Source organism: Pygocentrus nattereri, chromosome 10, assembly GCF_015220715.1.
Source record: "Pygocentrus nattereri isolate fPygNat1 chromosome 10, fPygNat1.pri, whole genome shotgun sequence".
Taxonomy (NCBI): Eukaryota; Metazoa; Chordata; class Actinopteri; order Characiformes; family Serrasalmidae; genus Pygocentrus; species Pygocentrus nattereri.
The window spans coordinates 26,089,823-26,109,775 of NC_051220.1; the positions used below are offsets into that span (position 1 = coordinate 26,089,823).

Consider the following 19,953-nt stretch of genomic DNA (forward strand, 5'->3'; position numbering starts at 1 on the left):
CTACACTGTCATTAGCATTAGCGTGATTCAGAACGAGTGGTTTCTCCCGTGTTAATGTGTCTGAATATCCGCGAGCATGTTTTTCTCTCACTGCCCCACACTGAATATTTTATATGCCTTTTGGCTCACAGTTGGCATGCTTTTCTCACTTACTGTTCCCAAACAACACCTTAACAGCTGCCACAGAACTTATGCTCAGATCCTTAAGAAATAACTAGTTATCAGCCCTTTCCTCTGTTTTTTTGCTAACAAAAGTACATAAAGTACAGTACTCTAGCTTATAGCTAGAGGTGTCCAATAGGAATAAACCAGGTTTTATGTCTGTTTTGGCTGATGTTCATTGAAATTTTGTGAATGTTATTAAATTCACTTTTCAACACTGGATTTAATAGGGCCATATGATTTCTGTGATGCAGAAAACATGGACAGCTTTGTGGAACTGAGACATAAAAAATAGATTTTAGGTATAAACACAGAAATGCAAAGAATTTGGTGGATATTATTATTAGTAATATATTTCTGCTGTCTTGGTTCCATCGACTTACATCAAAATGAAATTTTTTTTTTTCCTTTTCCTATAAAGTTACCATTTTGGAGATGCAAAGTTTTCTTCCAACAGCAGCGATATAATATATATTATTACAACATTTATGAACAATTTAAACATTGTGTGTGTCTGTATGTTCAGATTTATTGCTCTTTTAGCAAGAGTTGTTTGTGTACATCACAGCACGCACAGCAGTATAGAAATGTGGGTTAGCCAGATGCTTGTAGGATTTAGCTGGTAATAGTAAGACAACAGAGAAACACAACTTCTGCTTTTTTTTTGCCTTTCTTCAGTCTAGCGGTCATTCCTTCTGACCGACTAAACATTTATCATGTAAGTAAACAGTAAATAATAAGTAAATAATAATGGACAAGCCTGTTAGCTTGTTACCTGTTAAGACGGCATTGTCTAGCTTGACATGGAAGGTTGACTCCAGTATTAGACCTGGCAATGTTCTTGAAGAATTCTTAGTAGGTAAGCATGAACCTTTATCAGTGAGCAGTGTTCCAGTAGCTCCTGCCACACAGTTGGTGAGACGTTCTCATGAAGGCACACCACTCTATTACCAGATGCTCAACAAAGTGTTATTTCCCACTTTTGCCAATGTGCTACAGGGATATCTCTCAACACCTCAACACCATGGTTGGATGGAAAGTGAAAAGCTGTTTAGCTTAGTGTTCATGAAACTGTAGTGAAGTTTAGATGGATTTCTTTAAAAAAAAATAATAATAATAGGATAAGATAATATTATGATAATAATATGAAAGATAATATTTTGCTGAAACTTGCTAACAGTTCCCTGTTTAAGTAAAAGAACAGAAGAGTGAATTCAACAATTTATGGAAATGATAAACATGTTGACTTAATAATAATAATAATAATAACAACAATTGTTAATCACAGTTATTGTAACTGGAAGTTCAGTGTTATTAGAAAACCTGCATCAATACTGGGTATTGACAAATATCCAAAAGTGAGTACTTGGTCTGGGTTTGAGTCTGGAAAAAAAAAATATCTATTTGAGTTGTATGAGAGGCGTTTTTTTTTTTTTTATTTGTCTTGCAGTATTTGCCTGTTGCTAAAGCATTTGGATAAATAAACATATTCAAATTTGTGAATGGTTACCATGCTTTGGCGCATATTTGCGAGTGCTTTCTTTAGGCAGCCTTTGAGTCTTCATTTGGATTATGTGAGTGGTGAATGGGGATGTGACTAATTTGTGCCTTCACTCGTGTAATGGGATTTCTTGTTTTTAGTTCATTTTTGGTTCTTAGAAATGAAGGTGTTGGAAGGAGGTGGAGTTTTTGCTGGTGCAGTTTTAACAGTGTTTGGCTAAACTTGCTACGAAACAGGTTTGTTTACTTCATGTTGGCACAGCAACCATGTGAGGTCAAAGCCTACTTTCGTGCTACCACTTACTGCAGGACAACTTTGTAGATGTATTGAATTCACTACATCACAGACAGTATGTTCAGTTTTAATACTATATATGATCATGCTGATGAATCTCAAGTTTCGCAGTCTTTTCATATTCACAGGCAGAAAGTGTATATTCCTAAATAGATGGTGTGTCTTTGCAGCATCAAACTGAGGTTATCAGACCTCCTCAAATCGTTTTACTGTTATCTCTCCTGTTAGTTTCCTCTTTCTGACTGTCTGCGCACTCTCTCTCCATCTGTGACACCATGCAGATTGGCTTGACAGGTCATGCTTCTGGTTTGAGGGATGTACAGAGCAGCTTGACAAGCTCTGATGGGCTTATGACATGGATCCTACTTGAGGTCTGATCTCATCATCTTTAGTCTGACTGCTTGCCACACATACAAACACATATGTGTGTTATTGGTATTATGTTTACAGATGCTGGCAAAATAATGCCATTATTATTATTTTTTCCCCCAATGTATTTAAACAAGCCCCATGAATTCCCTAGTCTTATTGTTTCTGCTTTAACACTATTCTCAATAGTAAATACGTCAGTTAAGCTTTCAGAGTTCGATATGCAAATGCATTATACAGATTTACATGATACATATTGTAAACTCATCTGAGCTTGTTGAGCTGTCATGCTGATTGGAAACATTTAATCATTATTTACACTGTATATCCAAAAGTTGGTATATTAATCCTGACTTTGTGGATTATTATATGTTTTATTAACTAATTTTTATGATATCTAGCTATGCTAATAAGTAGAGCTGCACCTATCATGCATTTATATTTTTGAGTGTTCTGTCGAATATTATCTCAAATTCCTGATAGTTATAATTATAAATAAAGCAAAAAAAAACAACAACAAAAACTAAAACCAGACAGTGTAGGTAACAGAATTGTGTAGACAGTGCAGACAACTGCTTGCTCCTGGTCATTCATTAGCATTTAGCTTGATAAACCAAAGTTTGTTTCCTGTTAAAGTGATGGAAACAGGTGCACAGAACTGGTTTCATAAAAAATGTCTTATGTGGTATATTAATGTTAATTAATGTTAAATTATGTGGTATGGTCATCAAAACAAACAAAAAGAATTACACATTATAGAATTACATAACATAACAGTGATATTAATGCAATAAGACATTATTCATGGGATGATCACAGCATGGGAGACTAAGGTTTGATTCTCCTTTCAGACAGGAATACATTTTGTCTACAAAAGTACAGTAGTACAGTCCTTTTGTCTTTCATATTACGCTGCTCTGGACAACACTTTGTCTACAGGAGTACAGTCCTGTCTCCTTAAAATGTAGATGTCGAGAAAGAGATTGTGATGGGGAATGTAGTGCTTAAAAATGAATAAAATTAAATTAAATTTAAAAAAAGGTATTCCCTACAGTGTGCAAGAAATGGCTGACATTTTCCCATGTGTTTCTTCAGTAAACAACAGACATTGTTTCTAAATTCATAATTCACTATTATAATAGCACTGTACTATTTACATTTTAATTCCACAAGTCAACTTTGTTTATTCCCATGTTTGCCAATCTCATTGTATTTAATAAAGGCTCATCAAAAAAGTTGCCAAAATTGTGTTTTTTTAAAACTCAAGAGTGTCAATACTGAGTGCCCTATATACGACTCACATCTCCTTCTTGGTTGGGAATTCTTTACTGTTGATGACTGCCTGATATCTGAGATCTGTAGACTGATATTTTCCTTTGTGAAGATTTCTCAGGCCTTTAAAACATTGTTTCAGTTTCTGCTTGTTTCAGCTTTGCCTCTTACTTTATATCTTAACTTCAGTAAGCGAAATGCATGCTGAGTGAGGTTCAGTTTGGATGATTTACTTGGCCAGTCAAGAAAAATAAGTCATAGTTGCTTAATATTACGTTTTGGACCATTATCCTTCTGCACAATGAATCAGCACCATCTCATGTAAAGCATTTGATTCGCAGGTAATTCAAGAATCACATCAATAAAGACGAGTAAGGCGCTTTCACTAGTATCACTGGTACCGCAAGCCTATCCCCATACCACATGTGGTTTACTTTGGATGAACAGTTCCTTTTTTTCTCTTCATGCTTTCCTATTTCAGTCTTTCTGCTGCGGGTTAATTTTTGTCTCATCTGTCCATAAAACTTTGTTCCGTAAGGCTTTTATGTACTCTCTAGTGAACTGTAACCTGGCCTTTCTGTTCCTGAGGCTTACTAGTGGCCTGCATGCTGTTGTAATCCTACTTGAGATTATGCCTCTGTTTTTCAGATTTTATTCTAAAATATGATCTTTTCTTTTGTTGTTTGCCTGGTTGTTCAGTAATAATCTGATTTTTGTTGCATTCTCAACTGTTCTTTCATTCTTTCTTAACATTGTACCAAACAGATATTTTTTGGCTTTTTGACTTGTTATTGATTTTGTTATGATTGTTAAACGTCATGATGGCCTTCTTCACTGACATTGACTTTTTTGTATACACAAAGGGAGCACGGATATGGATGTGCTGGTGTAGATATCTGATGTTTTCCATGTGCAAATCTGATGATGCCAATAACCATGAACATTTATCACATGTAGAAATTTGGACTAGATCCAACCAGTTTAGCATGACCAGGAAATGTAAAAATTGAACCTGTTATGTAGTGGGTTTGATGCAGTTTGTACAAGGGTAGTGTAAGTCACAGATGGATCCTCTTCAACACAGGATGTCACTGGGATATCTCTCTCTCTCTCTCTCTCTCTCTCTCTCTCTCTCTCTCTCTCTCTCTCTCTCTCTCTCTCTCTCTCTCTCTCTCTCTCTCTCTCTCTCTCCCATACATACACAAATTATATCTAACATTCCCTCCCTCCCTGAGGATGTGTCTGCTGCTAGACTCTTCTTTTGATGAGTCAACATGTTTTCCAGGAAGAGCTCTAACACAATGAAGAGTGCTGAAAAGCAGAGTGCATGAGACGCTGTGATAAGAGCTCCACCCATAGTATTATTACTGCTCCCATGTGTGATGTTGGGGGGAGAGGTTTCACTTCTGTATTATACTACATACAAAATTGATTGTCATTTCAAGATATTTCTCTTGGCCTAATCAGGCATACACTATAGAGACATGATTCAATTTTTTAACTTTAAAAACATGGCAGTCTTCAGATTGCTGTTTTTAAAATGTATGACAAATCTACATTTTCAGATGTTGCAAATTGAAACAGTGTAATGGGATGTAACAAAAAACAACGAAATTCTGACATCTGACTGGTAACACCTTTTAGAGGGTGGCAGTGTGTAATATTTGTTTGTTTGTTTGGATGAGATGAGTCTTGTCAGTTGGAAGCTGCTAAAATTGACAGCCGGGACGCAAGATGGCCAATTGGGCCACTTTAGGCTTGGGCTTTAATATTTGCCTACACTTAACAAAATAGACAATTAAATTGTTAATTGCAATTACTTGTATTTTAGTTATTTGTCAGCTAGAATTTCATTATTGTGACTCTTTATAGTCATAAAATGAATGTTTTCTAAAATGTTTTTGGAATAGTGGCTCAAAATGCTATGAGAAATGATTCAAGATTTATGTCATATGCACAGCAGAAACAGGCAGTTACACTTCAATGAAATTCGTACTTTGAAGTTCCTCCATTCACCAAATATAATCTTAATATAATCTTAGAACAAAAAAAAAGAGAAAATATAAGGATAACACTAAAACCAATAGTAAAATGATAGTAAAAAGTACAGTTATGTGCAAGTATGTAAGTTGAAAGAAAATTAAAGTTGCAAATGGTCTTCAAATAGAAATTTGTTAGTTGAATTAAATGCACTCAATATTTGGTCTGTAATCCATTGGAAACAGAATGCAAGTGGCCTAGAAGGTCTTATTGACTGTGGAGAGAGAGAGAGAGGGGGTAGGGGGCTCATGCTGTGCTGTGTTTAAGCACCAGTACCAAGTCAATAGTGTCAGGCCTGAGAGGCTATTCAGGTCTTCAAGTGTGAGGCGGACTGTTGACTGTACACTACTGTACTGAGTTACCTTTGCTGCTGTTCCTCAGTATTACTATATGCCCCTAGAGATATGATGCTGCTGCTTGTCTCTTGATTCTAGAATGGTGAAGAGTTTTACAGAGATGCCCCAACAAGGTGTAACTGCCGTTCAGTTTGAGGTTTAATGTACCAGATGTAATCTAGGTTGTTGGCAAGTATTGTGAGCTGCTAATGTCATATAATACAAGTGACCATCTGGTGTTAATTAGAACACATAATTTAGCATCCATCCATCCATCCATCCATCCATCCATCCATCCATCCATCCATCCATCCATCCGCCCATCCGCAACTGCTTATCCGGGTCGCGGGGGCAGCGGCCTAAGCAAAGAGGCCCAGGCCTCCCTCTCCCCCACCACCTCCTCCAGCTCTTCTGGAGGGATACTGAGGCGTTCCCAAGACAGTCGAGAGATATAATCCCTCCAACGTGTCCTGGGTCTTCCCCGGGGTCCCCCCGCCGGACATGTCTGGAACACCTCCCTAGGGAGGCGTCCAGAGGCCATGCTTACCAGATGCCCGAACCACCTCAACTGGCTTCTCTCAACGTGGAGGAGCAGCGGCTCTACTCCGAGCCTCTCCCGAATCGCCGATCTTCTCACCCTATCTCTAAGGGAGAGCCCGGCAACCCTGCGGAGAAAGCTCATTTCGGCTGCTTGTATCCGCGATCTCGTTCTTTCAGTCACTACCCAAAGCTCGTGACCATAGGTGAGAGTCGGAACGTAGATTGACTGATAAATTGACGGCTTTGCCTTCTGGCTCAGCGCTCTCTTCGCCATGACGGACCGGTATAGGGTCCGCATTACTGCAGATGCCGCACCAATCCGCATGTCAACCTCTCGCTCCATCCCTCCTTCACTCGTGAACAAAATCCCAAGATATTTAAACTCATCTACTTGGGGCAAGAATTCACTCCTGACCTGGGCAGAGCATTCCACCCTCTTCCGACTGAGGAACATTTAGCATAAACATGTTTAAAAAGGGTGAACATTTTTTGCAGTTTTGAAGATTCCTGATCACTTTACTATTTTTAAACAATAAAAAGGGTTGATAAAGGAAAGCTGAGGAGCACTGAAATCATAGAGTAAGATTATATTAATTTAGTACAAAATGAAACGCAAAATGAGGTGTTAACCAAGGATGAGCAAAGTAGCAGCAATAAAATATAACAACTAATTCAGTTTTCCTTTAATCAAGTAAATAGGGCTGGGTGATAAAATGATAATGATAATTATTGCAATATAAATTTTTTCCTTGATAGAGCAATAAGACATGTTTGATAAATTCTATATAATACACCATCACACTTCCACAAACCACACGATCAAACACGACACAAAAGCACCGCTTTCAGTTTAAACATACCTAAAAGGAGGGCTCTGTTTGTCTGGTGTACAATAGTATAGAGGAATCCAGTCATCTACTAGCTGGTGTTTGTTGAGAAACCAAACAGTTTAGCACTGTTTTTGGCCACTTGTTTAGCATTTGTAATGGGATAGCTGAGCACTCGTCACCAGATAGCTGAAAGATAATCTGTTTTCTTTCTTAAATTATGACTATTACAAAAACTGCAGCCGTGCTTTTCCAGCTGATAAAAACAGCGCACCGTGCATTCTCCCACTGTCCCATGACAGATTTGTGAAATGTTCCACCGATTGGTGAGTGGTTGCCGCGTTCCTACCATAAATGATAGTTTAAAACGGATAGTTAAAAAACAATTAATCACTCAGGAGCAAAAATCAGCCTTCAAACTTGAAAGAAAATATGAACTGACATTATCACAATATATCAATATCGAACGATATGAATTTTGTTTATCGTGATAACATTTTTTTCCATATCGCCCAGCTCAACAAGTAAACAAACAAATCAATCTAAATTTAAACCTAGTTTTAAACAGTGCAGTCTGTGACCTGTGCGTTCTGCAGTCTGTCTACTCTTTAGTGCAACTAAATTCTATAATTACAGATCTTTATCGAAACGGATTGAAGTCAGTATCTCTCCGTGCTGCTGTGAGAGGCTCTGCTCTAACAGAGGAGAAGCACGCTGACAGAGCAAATGGGAAATTGGTGAATGTTTGTGGCAAACTTTTTCTGTTTGAACAGTTGAAGTTGAACGATTTTGAAACATTTAATTTCAGCGGCAACCCTTCGTCCAGCTGCCCTATTTGTTTGTGCAGAGCTACCTCCTTAAACTGGTAACAAATGGTGCTAAACATGAGAACACAAATCTGCTTGTAAACGCTCTCCTGTGTTCTCAGAGTTGAACAGACTGGTGGCCTTAACGTGAAGACGACGATGTAGTGTTAAAAAATATAAACGTTATTTGAAAAGTATGGAGTACCGCTGGTGACATCCTGTGTAAATAAAAATAATGTGTGGCCATGACTTAGTAAGGCATGGGAATGAGATCTTAATGCGTGGCCATGACTTAGTAAGGCATGGGAATGAGATCTTAATGTGTGGCCATGACTTAGTAAACCGTGATCTCGTTCCCACAGCTTACTAAGTCATGGCCACGCATAATTTTTTATTTTTATTTGGCATCACCTGTTTCAAATCACATAATAATTTAATTATGTTACCTCACTAGTAGCCCTAAATTGCCCCTGTCTCAAGTTCTTTTATTTATTAGAAGTTCCATACTGACCCAGCTTTTTCTGGTTCATGATTGTATTAGTTTATGAATTGCTCAATGCCTTAGCATGTTTATATGTTTATCCAGCGGTGGTTGAACGATAGCTGGCTCAGAGCAACATTCCAGCATAATATTTCAACCATCAAATCTATTCCTCCTAATTATCTGTCATCCAGTCCCAGTGCTATTAGAAATCAGGCCAGCGCCGCTGTTACAAATTGGCTCCAAATGCCAGTATTTCCCCAGAGCTGCTTATGGGTAGATTCCAGCTCCTGCCTGATCTTAGTACATTGCAGCTTTGCAGAAGGTGTTAAGGTGTTAAGCTTTAAGCTACAACAGAAGGAAAGGCGTAATTACACGTTTAGCATGTGACCGCCTCCTCATTTGCCTGTCCTTAGCATAGAGAGCTGCAGTGACGAAGGATTAGAACCAAATGCAGGATTGATTGTTGAAAAGGCATATAATTAATCTGTTAAATGCAACTGCAGTTGTCCTTCATGTCAGGCTTTTGTTTAACAGCAGAACGCTTGATATACTAGATTTTGTTTAACGCCTCCTTCAGTGCAAAATGGTTAGCTATATGATTAGGTTTAGAGGACCTGCACATTATTAACATCTGTTTTTCTTTTTTTCCTGCCATTACCAGTGACTGATACACAGACTAGCCAGTACAGCCATGGTGTAGCACCAAATGCCTACTAACTGTGAAATATGACATATAAGAACTACATGTAGCTAACAAACATTGTTTGTGTGCTGCCCTCTACTCGTTCACCAAAAATGGTGAAAAAGAATCAAATCAACTACAATAATTGCAATCATCACAAATAAGTGTGTCATCTTAAATAAGTGTAATTAGATGATTATGTAATAATTGTGTTAGGCTTAATAAGAGTAAGGGCTAAACATTATACAAATAACAATAAACAAACGGCCTGTTTTTAAATTCAGTGTTTTTGAGATGAAAATGTGACGTGCATATATCCATCTATTCAGATCACAGCAGTTTGACCCAGCACATTCAGGCTGCAGCAGTACAGCCATGCCCATATTCATTTAAGTTATAAGGAGTGCTTCAGTCCTGTTTTTAGAATGAAGAGCAATACAGAGCAGCCAATCAGACCAGAAATAATTTACATATATCAGTCTCGAAGGCACAGTAACACAAAACAGCCTGTTTAATTCTAGTGGATAAAGAGGGGTTGAAAAATAGTCATGTAAAAATGAATGATGGCCTTGTTTTGTGCATAAAACCAACCACATGTTATTAGTGGACCCCAGGGGAAAAATTAAAATACAAGAAAAATGTAGAATACTGGCCCTTAAATCTATTTACAGTTGTTCATTGCTTAAAGAAGTGAACTTTACAGCATGCTATATGTAGAGTAGGTTAATTATTTTAGCCTATTGTTAGGACTTGATTTCTACATTGCTGTGAAAACAAAATAATGTTGTTTTTTTCTGAATGATTAAGGATACCTGCCAGATGGTGACTTGGACTAGACAAGTAGATGCATACTTTTTGAGATTTGTGATAATCATGTTTTGCAGTGTTAGATGTTTAAAGAGTTAGCATTCACACCCATCATGGCGTGTCCTGTTGAGTCCACACCTCACCACTCCCTTCAGTTTCAGACAAGCTGTAACCCATTGTATTGTGACAGGGCATTTTTTTTTTTTTTTTTCTGTGAATAATTGGCCTTGCTTGTGATGGGATGATGAATGCTCAACAACTAAATATGCCTTGACAGTGTGGTTAAAGGTAGCTGATATACAAAATTGGGTACTACAATAAAAATATGCTGTGTATGTGACATGTATTCCAAATATGTGACCCATTACTTTACTTGAAATGCTGTATTTTAGCCAAGAAGTCATCTCCTACCTGAAATCTACACCAATTCATGATTTGTACATCATTAGTGTTGCACTTGGCCCTAGGAAAACCAAGGTAGTGTGAGACCTATTGGTGACATTGAACCACACAGTTACTCAGTATTTTTTCAGTTGACTTACTCTGTATTTATTTGTTTCTTTTCAGATAATAGTGAGAGGAGTGAACTGAAGACATTTTTTGAAGCCAACTGCTCACAGATTTATTTTATCTTCTATGAAAATTTCATTACACTGGAAAGTAACTTAAAGCAAAAAGGTAAGTTCTACATTAATGTATTTTGAATTCAACTCTCACGCTTTCAAAACCCCAACAGCAACATAGTGTAAATTACAGGTGTAATTTTTAGCATCTTCAATATCATGTTGCGATGCTGTATGGCTTATATCTGTGCAGCAGCATCAAATCAGGCCACCAACACCAACATCTGCCTAGTGACAGATGCTTAAAGCCAGACCACCAGGAACTTTGCAGGCAAAGTTCAATGATTATGGAACAATTCAGTTGGTCTTCAGCTGACAAAAGGACTAACAATTAGCCTCAGTTGACTAAAATCTCAAAATGTAACTCCATTACAGTGTGAAATCGACTGTGTGGAGTGATAGACCACTATAGCATAGAATTCTTGAATGTAACAGTGGTTTACAAGATCAAGCACTTGTGCTATTAAATACTACTTGGAATACATTTTCAGTTTATACATGGTTAGGACATCACTTTGACCAAAGCATCTGGCTCGTCCCTGTTGTTTAATGCATGATATGTGTGATGTGCCCTGTGCTCCTGCGTTTGCCCAGGCTCACCCCACTGCTCCCTCAAGGTGACAGCCTGTGTGTCTGGTGCATTTAAACATGGCTGTTATGAGCTGTTGAATTATTAAAGCTGGTGCTCTCCCCTGTCTGTAAGAGCTCAGTTATGACATAACAGTCAGGGATTATGCCCTGCCTGGCTCAAGGCCATATGCTCCCTCATTTGAAGTTAATAAGGCTTTTGTTTTTGCTAAGCCATCTCATTACAGAGCAACATAGTTTTACTTTGCAGGCCACAGTGAAAAAACATTGTTAAACAGTATTTATATACCAAACATGTGGATTGCAGTACATATTTTTTGATGTAAAGCTCTTGACCAGGCATTTAATGTTTTTTGAAATATTAGCAGTGTTGGGATTTATGTTAGCATTTACTCAACGGTAATGCATGTGGTCACATACAACTATCTATAAACTGCTTTGGCTGTGGAGAGCCTGGTGTCTAGAACTGTTTAGTGATTACCCTGCTCAAACACACCTACTAATCCTGTCAATAGATGACTTGAACCAGGAGTGTTTGAGCAAGAAAATCAGCAAACTGTGCACACTCGAGGACGGACATTGAAGAACCCTGACCTAGATGTGATGTAATGTAATAATACTGCTTTTTGCAGTGTATCATTGCAAGGCCAGTGAATGTAGTCACTACAATAACATTTAAACATTTTGAAAATGTTAGCATTTAAATGCAAGCTTTCAGTCAAGCTTGTTTATTAAAATGTTTTTCCCACAGACCTGTGTCTCTCTTTTTTAATGTATTTATTTATTTTTATTTTTAGATTATTTTTTTTTTTTTTTTTTTTTAGCTCCAGCACCTCAGTCAACTCTGAAACCGGTTGAGTGGCATTTTTCTCCTTGATTATTTTTTTTAATGTAAATTTACAATTCAAGCATTGATCCAAGTAATTTATAGTAGCCATTTGTTAAACTGGAAAAGGTTTGCTATCACCAGATATATAAAGCAGAGAGCAGCAAGTAATCAGCTGCTACCGCTAAACATTTTTTCCTCCTATCAAAGACATGAGATAAACGTATTGAACTGTAATTTATTAAATGAAGTCAGTGCTGAAATGTTGCATAACATGAAAAATATTTTTTGTTGCTTAAGAAAATAACAGAGAGAGATTTTCTATTTTGGCTGAACAATTAAAACCTATTGCCTTCCTTTCACTTTGGCTTATTACTGGTTGTTCATTCAATGGAATTTGTTGTTTCTTTTTCAGGGAACAAATCTCAACGTGAGGAGCTGGACTCCATCCTCTTTATTTTTGAAGTAGGTGCCTTTTGCACACTTTACCTTCTGCTTGTTTGTCTGATTTGTTTGTGATTCCTTGAAGCTGCTAAAATATCATCAGTCCTTGTTGATGCATGTGTTAGATCTAACCTAACTGTTTTATGGGGAAGCCATGAATACTGTGTGATATTAGTCTGTTATGCTGTTCTGTTATCAGGTTAGTCTAGTCAGGTTAGCTTGTCCTACCCTTGGTTTTACAGCGTTCTATGAGCAAATAAATTCAAGGCATTAATATAAACTACCTACATGTCATGCTGATTGAGCTGTAACAACAGCATGCATTTATTGGAATTGCTAAATGTTGATATGCTACATTTATTTATGATTGATCTTAGTTAGGCTGTTCAACTGTTGTTTTGTAACATGGATGTCAGTAAGGATGTGGCTCTTTGTTGTTGTATGCATTGTGAAGGTGTTTCTTTCAGCTGTCAGTAGGTTTCTCACTGTTCTCCTGTCCCTCCTGGAGGCACAGTCCTCTTTATTTTTTTCTCACCTGGCTGAAATGGCAGCTCCAGTTTCCAGTACAAACAGGCAGGCTGGCAGGCATGGCGCTCTCTAGTTACATTTGCTCAGGGAGGTGAGAAATGGAGTCTGGGTATGAGGAGAGTGTTTGCATTGTGTCAACAGTGGTCGACTCAAAAGGTCACCCTGGAGAAATGGTGGAGTTTTATGTACTATATGGAAGGCTCTTCAAATTGTGCATGACAAGCACTTAACATTTTATTTATTTATTTTTTTATTATTTTTTTAATTTTTTAATCATGACGCTGCATATGGTTTACAAATTTATTTCCTCAAGTCGAAGACATGTATTCAAGGCTCGTTTGACCATTTATAAATTGCCTTTGCACCATGCTGACACTTTCCTATGTATTTCATTCCTCTTCCTATAGCACCAGGGAAAATATCTCTAAGCTAAAATATAGTGTGGCCATTAAGGCTGTGTGCTGAAGAGATAAGCTTGCATTGAGATGTTTGTTCACACCTGACAGTGCCTGGATTTTTGATCTTGCTTCTGTATGAAGTCTTTGCTTATTGTGAAGCAGTTGTATTATGTCTTAGCAAATAAGTGGATATATGGCTTAATATGTAAAGTAACCCTGTCACAATTATTTCGTAATCACTTGATCTCAATTATGTAAAGCTACAATATGTAAGTTTTTGGGATTTGGAGACCTCACTGGTGGAAATATGTAATCGCATTTTTTAATGTCAGTTGTGCTTCTGACCCCTTTATAAGCAGATGAATTGAGGGAGGCGCTGCTGCTTCTCTAATGCAGTGCTGCCTTTGCTGTGCTACTAGAAATTTGCTGACGTAACATGAAAAGTGGAACCTCCCCGCTTGGCCAGTCATATCAGATCTTGTAAGTTGTAAGCCAATCATATCAAACCTGGGGGAGGTTCTGTGGTTGTACTTGCTTCCACTGAAGCTGAAGCCAGGAAATCAACGTTAGACCTTAATGAAAATCTATGATACACAGAGTGAAACAGCAAGTAGTTACAGTGATATGGATATTCTACAACATGGATTTGTGTCAAATTGTGGTCAGTATAGCTGGCTATAGGGGTTTTGCTTGGTTGATTTATTTTTTTTTGACTGCTAACTAACTTTGGGTTTATAAAAAGGCGTTGGACTTACATTAGCTAGGTACATGACAAGCCAACTATACTGTTGGCAGGAAAGCTTGAATAGTATATGAAAAAGCAGTGAACTGATATGCATGCGCATGTAAACAAACACATGCGCGCACACACGCACACACACAAACACACCTGCCTTCACACGCATATGAAATTCTGTGAGATCCCATTCTTAATCCATAGGGTTTAATATGGTGACAGCTTACCCTTTGCAGCTATAACAGCTTCAACTATCCTGGGAAGGCTTTCCACAAGGTTAGGAGTGTGTTTAAGGGAATTTTGACCACTATTCCAGAAGCACATTTGTGAGGTCGGGCACAGATGTTGAACGAGAAGGCCTGGCTCACAGTCTCCACTCTAATTCATCTCAAATGTTCTTTTGGGTTGAGGTCAGGACTCTGCAGGCCAGGCATGTTCTTCCACACCAAACTCACTCATCCATGTCTTTATGTCCCTTGCTTTGCGCATTGGTGTGCAGTTATGTTGGAACAGGGAGGGGCCGTCCTTGAACCATTCCCACAAAGTCGGGAGCATGAAATTGTCCAAAGTCTTTTGGTCTGTGGAAGCATTAAGAATTCATTTCACTGGAACTAATGGCCAAGCCCAACTCTTGAAACGCAACCCCACACCATAATCCCCCCTCCACCAAACTTTACACTTGGCACAGTGCAGTAAGACTCTTGCAGTATCGGTGTCCTGGCAACCGCCAAACCCAGAATCATCCATTGGATTGCCAGACGGAGAAGTGTGATTTGTCACTTGAGAACACATCTACGCTGCTCTAGAGTCCAGTGGCGGCGCTTTACACAACTACATTTGCATTGCACTTGATGGTGTAAGGCTTGGATACAGCTGCTCGGCCTTGGAAACTCATTCCATGAAGCTCTCTACACACTGTTCTTGAGCTAATTTGAAGGCCATGTTTGGAGGTCTGTAGCGATTGACTCTGCAGAAAGTTGGTGACCTCTAGACACTATGCATCTCAGCATCCGCTGATCCCACGCTGTCATTTTACATGGCCTACCACTTCTTGGGAGTTGCTGTTGTCGCTGACTGTGCAATGTTTCGAAGCAAGGAAATTTCACGACTGGAGTTGTTGCACAGGTGGTGTTGCACAATGGTGTTTTTTATTTATATTTATATTTATTCAAAAATTGTGATAACATTGTGATGAACAATATTGTGCTGCCTCTAGTATTTCACAGAGGTATTAGGCTATAAATAACTGGATTTATTAACAAACCAGGTGTTGTACTTGTTGCAGAATTGAATTAGTTCCTGTTCATTCAGGGAGTATGTTAAACCTGCTTCTTCACACCACCATGTCAGTAACATTTGATCAGCCAGTCATTTGGCCAGTCCTGCTACAGGCGTGCAAACAAGCTTTTTAGGAGAGCTTTGAGTATGAGCTGACTGCAGGGCCGCAGCCATTAGTGGATCCATGCTGTGAGAAGTGTGGGTTAATGTAGCTTGACAGCCATGCAATATCCCACCTTCTCTCTCATCTATTCCCCATTCTGCGGAGAACTCCTCTCTTGATTTAGCTGAGGTATTTCCTCTCTCATGCTGAGACACAGTATTCAGTCGTGGAATTCTGCTCCTTTGTAAAAACCTGTGATGGCATGCATGTTTTCTTGTTGTGATCGGTGTATATGGGATTATCTTAAATACCTCTGGGTGGTGTGGTATGTGACCCCCTTTTGTAGGGGATCATCACTGAGGCTGCTGTCAGAATAAAGGAGGGAGTCTATTGTCCTCCCAGCTCTTCCCCTCCTCCTCTCTGCTTTCTTTGTGTCTGGCACCCTCTAGACATCCACAGTAGTGCAAGTGTGTGGATAGGAGTATGTGTATGTGTCCATGCACTTTATACATCTTTACATTGTGTATTATTCATAAGCATTATTTAAAAGGAATATTTCAGTATTTTTCAACCTAATCTTCCACAGTTTTATCCTGCTGGTGATTACTAAAGATAATTAATTTGGTTATGTGAAAACTGGAAAATAATGGAAAACCTTTTCACTAGAAATGTGCTTATAATTGAAGCTATTAGGCAGTTGCCAAATTGCATAAATAGACATAAATAGATATATGTGGCTATAGGAATGTCATAGTTATTACATAATCAGTTATTTGATATTGTGATTGTTTGAGCGAACCATTATTTTCCACAGTTGTTTGCTTTCTCAGTCATATGTTCATAGCATAATAAACAGAATGTGACTTGATATAACACCATTAGAGAGCAGCAGCGATTAATATGTGTTTGAGCTTGAGCTGTGTCTGTAGATAGTTGGGAGCTAAGTACAGGGTGGGCCATTTGTATGGATACACCCAAATAAAATGGGAATGGTTGGTGATATTAACTTCCTGTTTGTGGCACATTAGTATATGGGAGGGGGAAAACATTTCAAGATGACCATGGTGGCCAATTTGAAGTCGGCCATTTTGAATCCAACTTTAGTTTTTTCAATGGGAAGAGGGTTGTGTGACACATCAAACTTATTGAGAATTTTGCAAGAAAAACAATGGTGGTGGTTTAACGTAACTTTATTCTTTCATGAGTTATTTACAAGTTTCTGACCACTTATAAAATGTGTTCAAAGTGCTGCCCATTGTGTTGGATTGTCAATGCAACCCTCTTCTCCCACTCTCCACACACTGATAGCAACACCGCAGAAGAAATGCTAGCACAGGCTTCCAGTATCTGTAGTTTCAGGTGCTGCGCATCTCGTATCTTCACAGCATAGACAGTTGCCTTCAGATGACCCCAAAGATAAAAGTCTAAGGGGGTCAGATCGGGAGACCTTGGAGGCCATTCAACTGGCCCACGACGACCAATCCACTTTGGAAGCTGGCACGTTCCCTGAGTTTTTCCAGCAAGATGGTGCACCACCACATTATGGGTGTCAGGTCCGAGCATTCCTAGATGAACAGTTTCCTGGAAAGTGGATTGGATACAAATGGCCCACCCTGTATAACTTGGAAGCTAGGAATCAAGACGGCTAATCAGCATATTTGGCCACTTTAGGCTTTTACTTTAGAAGTTTATTAAATACATATTTAATACAATAAAAAATTGCAAAATAGAAAATTAAATTGCTAATATTTTTAGGCATATTAGGTTTGTTAATTATTTATATAACTAGTACCCTCCACATATACTTTATCTGTCTTTTAAACAGTGGTGCAACACAAAAAAAAATCAATAAAAATAACAAATTATTCCAGGCTTGAGATTAAAATCTCTTTAGTTCTTAGGGTGTTGGGACAACATAGAGTTGACCATAAAGATGCACAGTGATATCAGATTCCTATGTTGAAAAATGATTAGCATAAGACAGATTTGACAGATATTTGATGACATATCTATTGTAATTCGGAACAGCAGCATGTTCTGGCAATGCTGGGGCACTGTACTAATGGTGACTTGGGTAGGTCTATTCCCAGTATATCATATCATGTATATCAGCATATTTGTATGTGGAAAATGAGATATTGGTGTCGACCCACCATTCTCATATTGGCGGGTCACTATTTGACACATTTCTGTAGATTATCCATCTGTCGTTGGGCAGCTTCTTTGTATTCGCCTTAACATGAATAACATCTACACTTTGCTTGGTCATTTTGGTTGTAAAAAGCAGTAATCTCAGTTGATTAGTGGACACAAAAAAAAAAAAAAAAAGTATGACCATAAGTTAGCTTTTCACTTTATGACCGTAAGTTAGCTTTTCCATCATCTTGTATAAAATCATAATGGTAGATTGCCATAGAGTTAGAATTCCTCTAAGACTAACTGTTTATTTCTTTATTGGTTTGTATTTCCTTTCATTTATATTTCTGGTGAACAGTTTGTTTTAAAATGTGCCATGATTGCTATATTGAAGAATATAAGCAGATACTCTTATCACTTGGGCCGTTTACTAAGCCACTAAACTGAAAAGGCACAAATGTTATACACTCAAAAGCCTAACTCATAAGAGCCCTTAAGCTGTAACTCTGATCAACCTAAGCGTGTGTGTGTGTGTGTGTGTGTGTGTGTGTGTGTGTGTGTGTGCGTTAAACTCTCATTATAGAGCACACCAGCAGATACTGTAGGTCATGAAAATCACTGGCTGATGGCATGCTGTGTGAAAAGTGGTAGCATTACTGTTAAAGCAGTGTCTGCTCTTGACTGCTATTAGCTTAAACTAGTTTCTTTCACATCCAGATGGGCGCATAATGGCCGTTTCCTCTGTGCCGTGAGCTCCCTATTAGTGCCTTTAGTGCCCGGGCAGAGCAGGCCTTCAGCCGGCAGCCCTGTCTCACACTTGCAGGTGCCACACACACACATACACATGTGCACACACCACACACACATACACACACACAAAGAGCCTCTCATGGCACTAGGGAATGCAGTTGGCGAAAACAAGACACACATTTGCATGGCTTTTTCATCCCTTAAAGTGCCAAGCAGCACTTGCTCAAATGAATGCTCCTTTGCAGAGTTTAAATGCAGTGATAGATCTTACTTCTAAACATTAAACGATTTATGTTTCATGAGAACCTGTGTGTTATTATTTTAGCATTCTGTAAGGGTGGTTGTGGTTCTATAATGTTACACAGACTGTAGAGTGGCTGAAGTTGTGCCTTATGTTAATGGTCATATGTAAATATATTCCCTTTTCCATATATTAGGACATTTAACATTTATAAAAGTACAGTATTGAGTAAAAATATGCTAGTCACAGACTACTATGTTAGGACTGAGCTAATTTTTACTCACGTGGATCTGCTTTTCCTCTCTTTCTTAATTTTGAGGCAAAGAGGAAGAGACATTTTCAGACACAGGAGGGTCTGCCTTCATTGTGGGCTTTTTTGTGCCATTTTTTGTATACTTCATGCAATATAATCTATTAAACTGAGTATTTTATATGCTCCAGTCTGTTGAATGCATCGTTCTATATCTGTGCATATTTAATTGAGAGGCTTGTATTGAACAATACAGTGATATACTGTGTAACCAAACTGGTTATCTGTTTTCATTTTTCCTAAAGCGCTTCACATACTAGATGCCCTGCACTGCATAGATGTACAAAGTGCAGCTGTACTACACGAGTCATAATGCAAGTGCTAATAAATATTAAGATCAACGTTGACTGAGGCTGAAGCTCAAATGGCTCCCTACTCAACCTATGTAGTCCACTATGTAGGTCATGAAATAATTGCTTCTACATCCAAATAGTGCATTATTGTCTAATAGAAAGCCATTTTTATTCTGCTATGTGCTGTATCCCCATTTAACATTTAGTGCACTATTTGAATGGAGGAACCATAGTTTCATGGCCTTTGGCAGTGTATTATAAAGGGAGAAGGGAGCCATTTGAGGTTCATTCAGAGTTTAGCATTTGTTTGTTTTGTCTTTTAGATTTCATGTGTTTCATGGTATAAATTGTAAGCCACGTGTCGCCTACCGTTGACTACACTAGTCTCATTCTACGTTGATGCTGAATGTTTGGATTGGTGTGTGTGCCTTTATTAAAAGCGGGGGTTTTGAGTTTTTGCGTGTGTGTGTGTGTGTGTGTGTGTGTGTGTGTGTGTGTGTGTGGTGGCTTAAACAGTTAGAGAAGCTGCCTTTCAGCTTATGAGACAGCAGGCCATCTTTACATTATGCTTTACGATATT

At 38.4% G+C, this 19,953-nt stretch overlaps 1 protein-coding gene across 2 annotated transcripts in view; it reads left to right on the top strand.

The window, feature by feature from the left end:
* Positions 1 to 19,953, top strand: part of ralgapa2 (Ral GTPase activating protein catalytic subunit alpha 2) — a 137,130-nt gene that overhangs the window by 11,304 nt on the left and 105,873 nt on the right. For both annotated transcript variants that reach the window (XM_037542061.1, XM_037542060.1), the window contains exons 2-3: positions 10,687 to 10,797; positions 12,572 to 12,621. In XM_037542061.1, the coding sequence (XP_037397958.1) occupies positions 10,687 to 10,797; positions 12,572 to 12,621 (161 nt within the window). The remainder of the gene's footprint in view (positions 1 to 10,686; positions 10,798 to 12,571; positions 12,622 to 19,953) is intronic.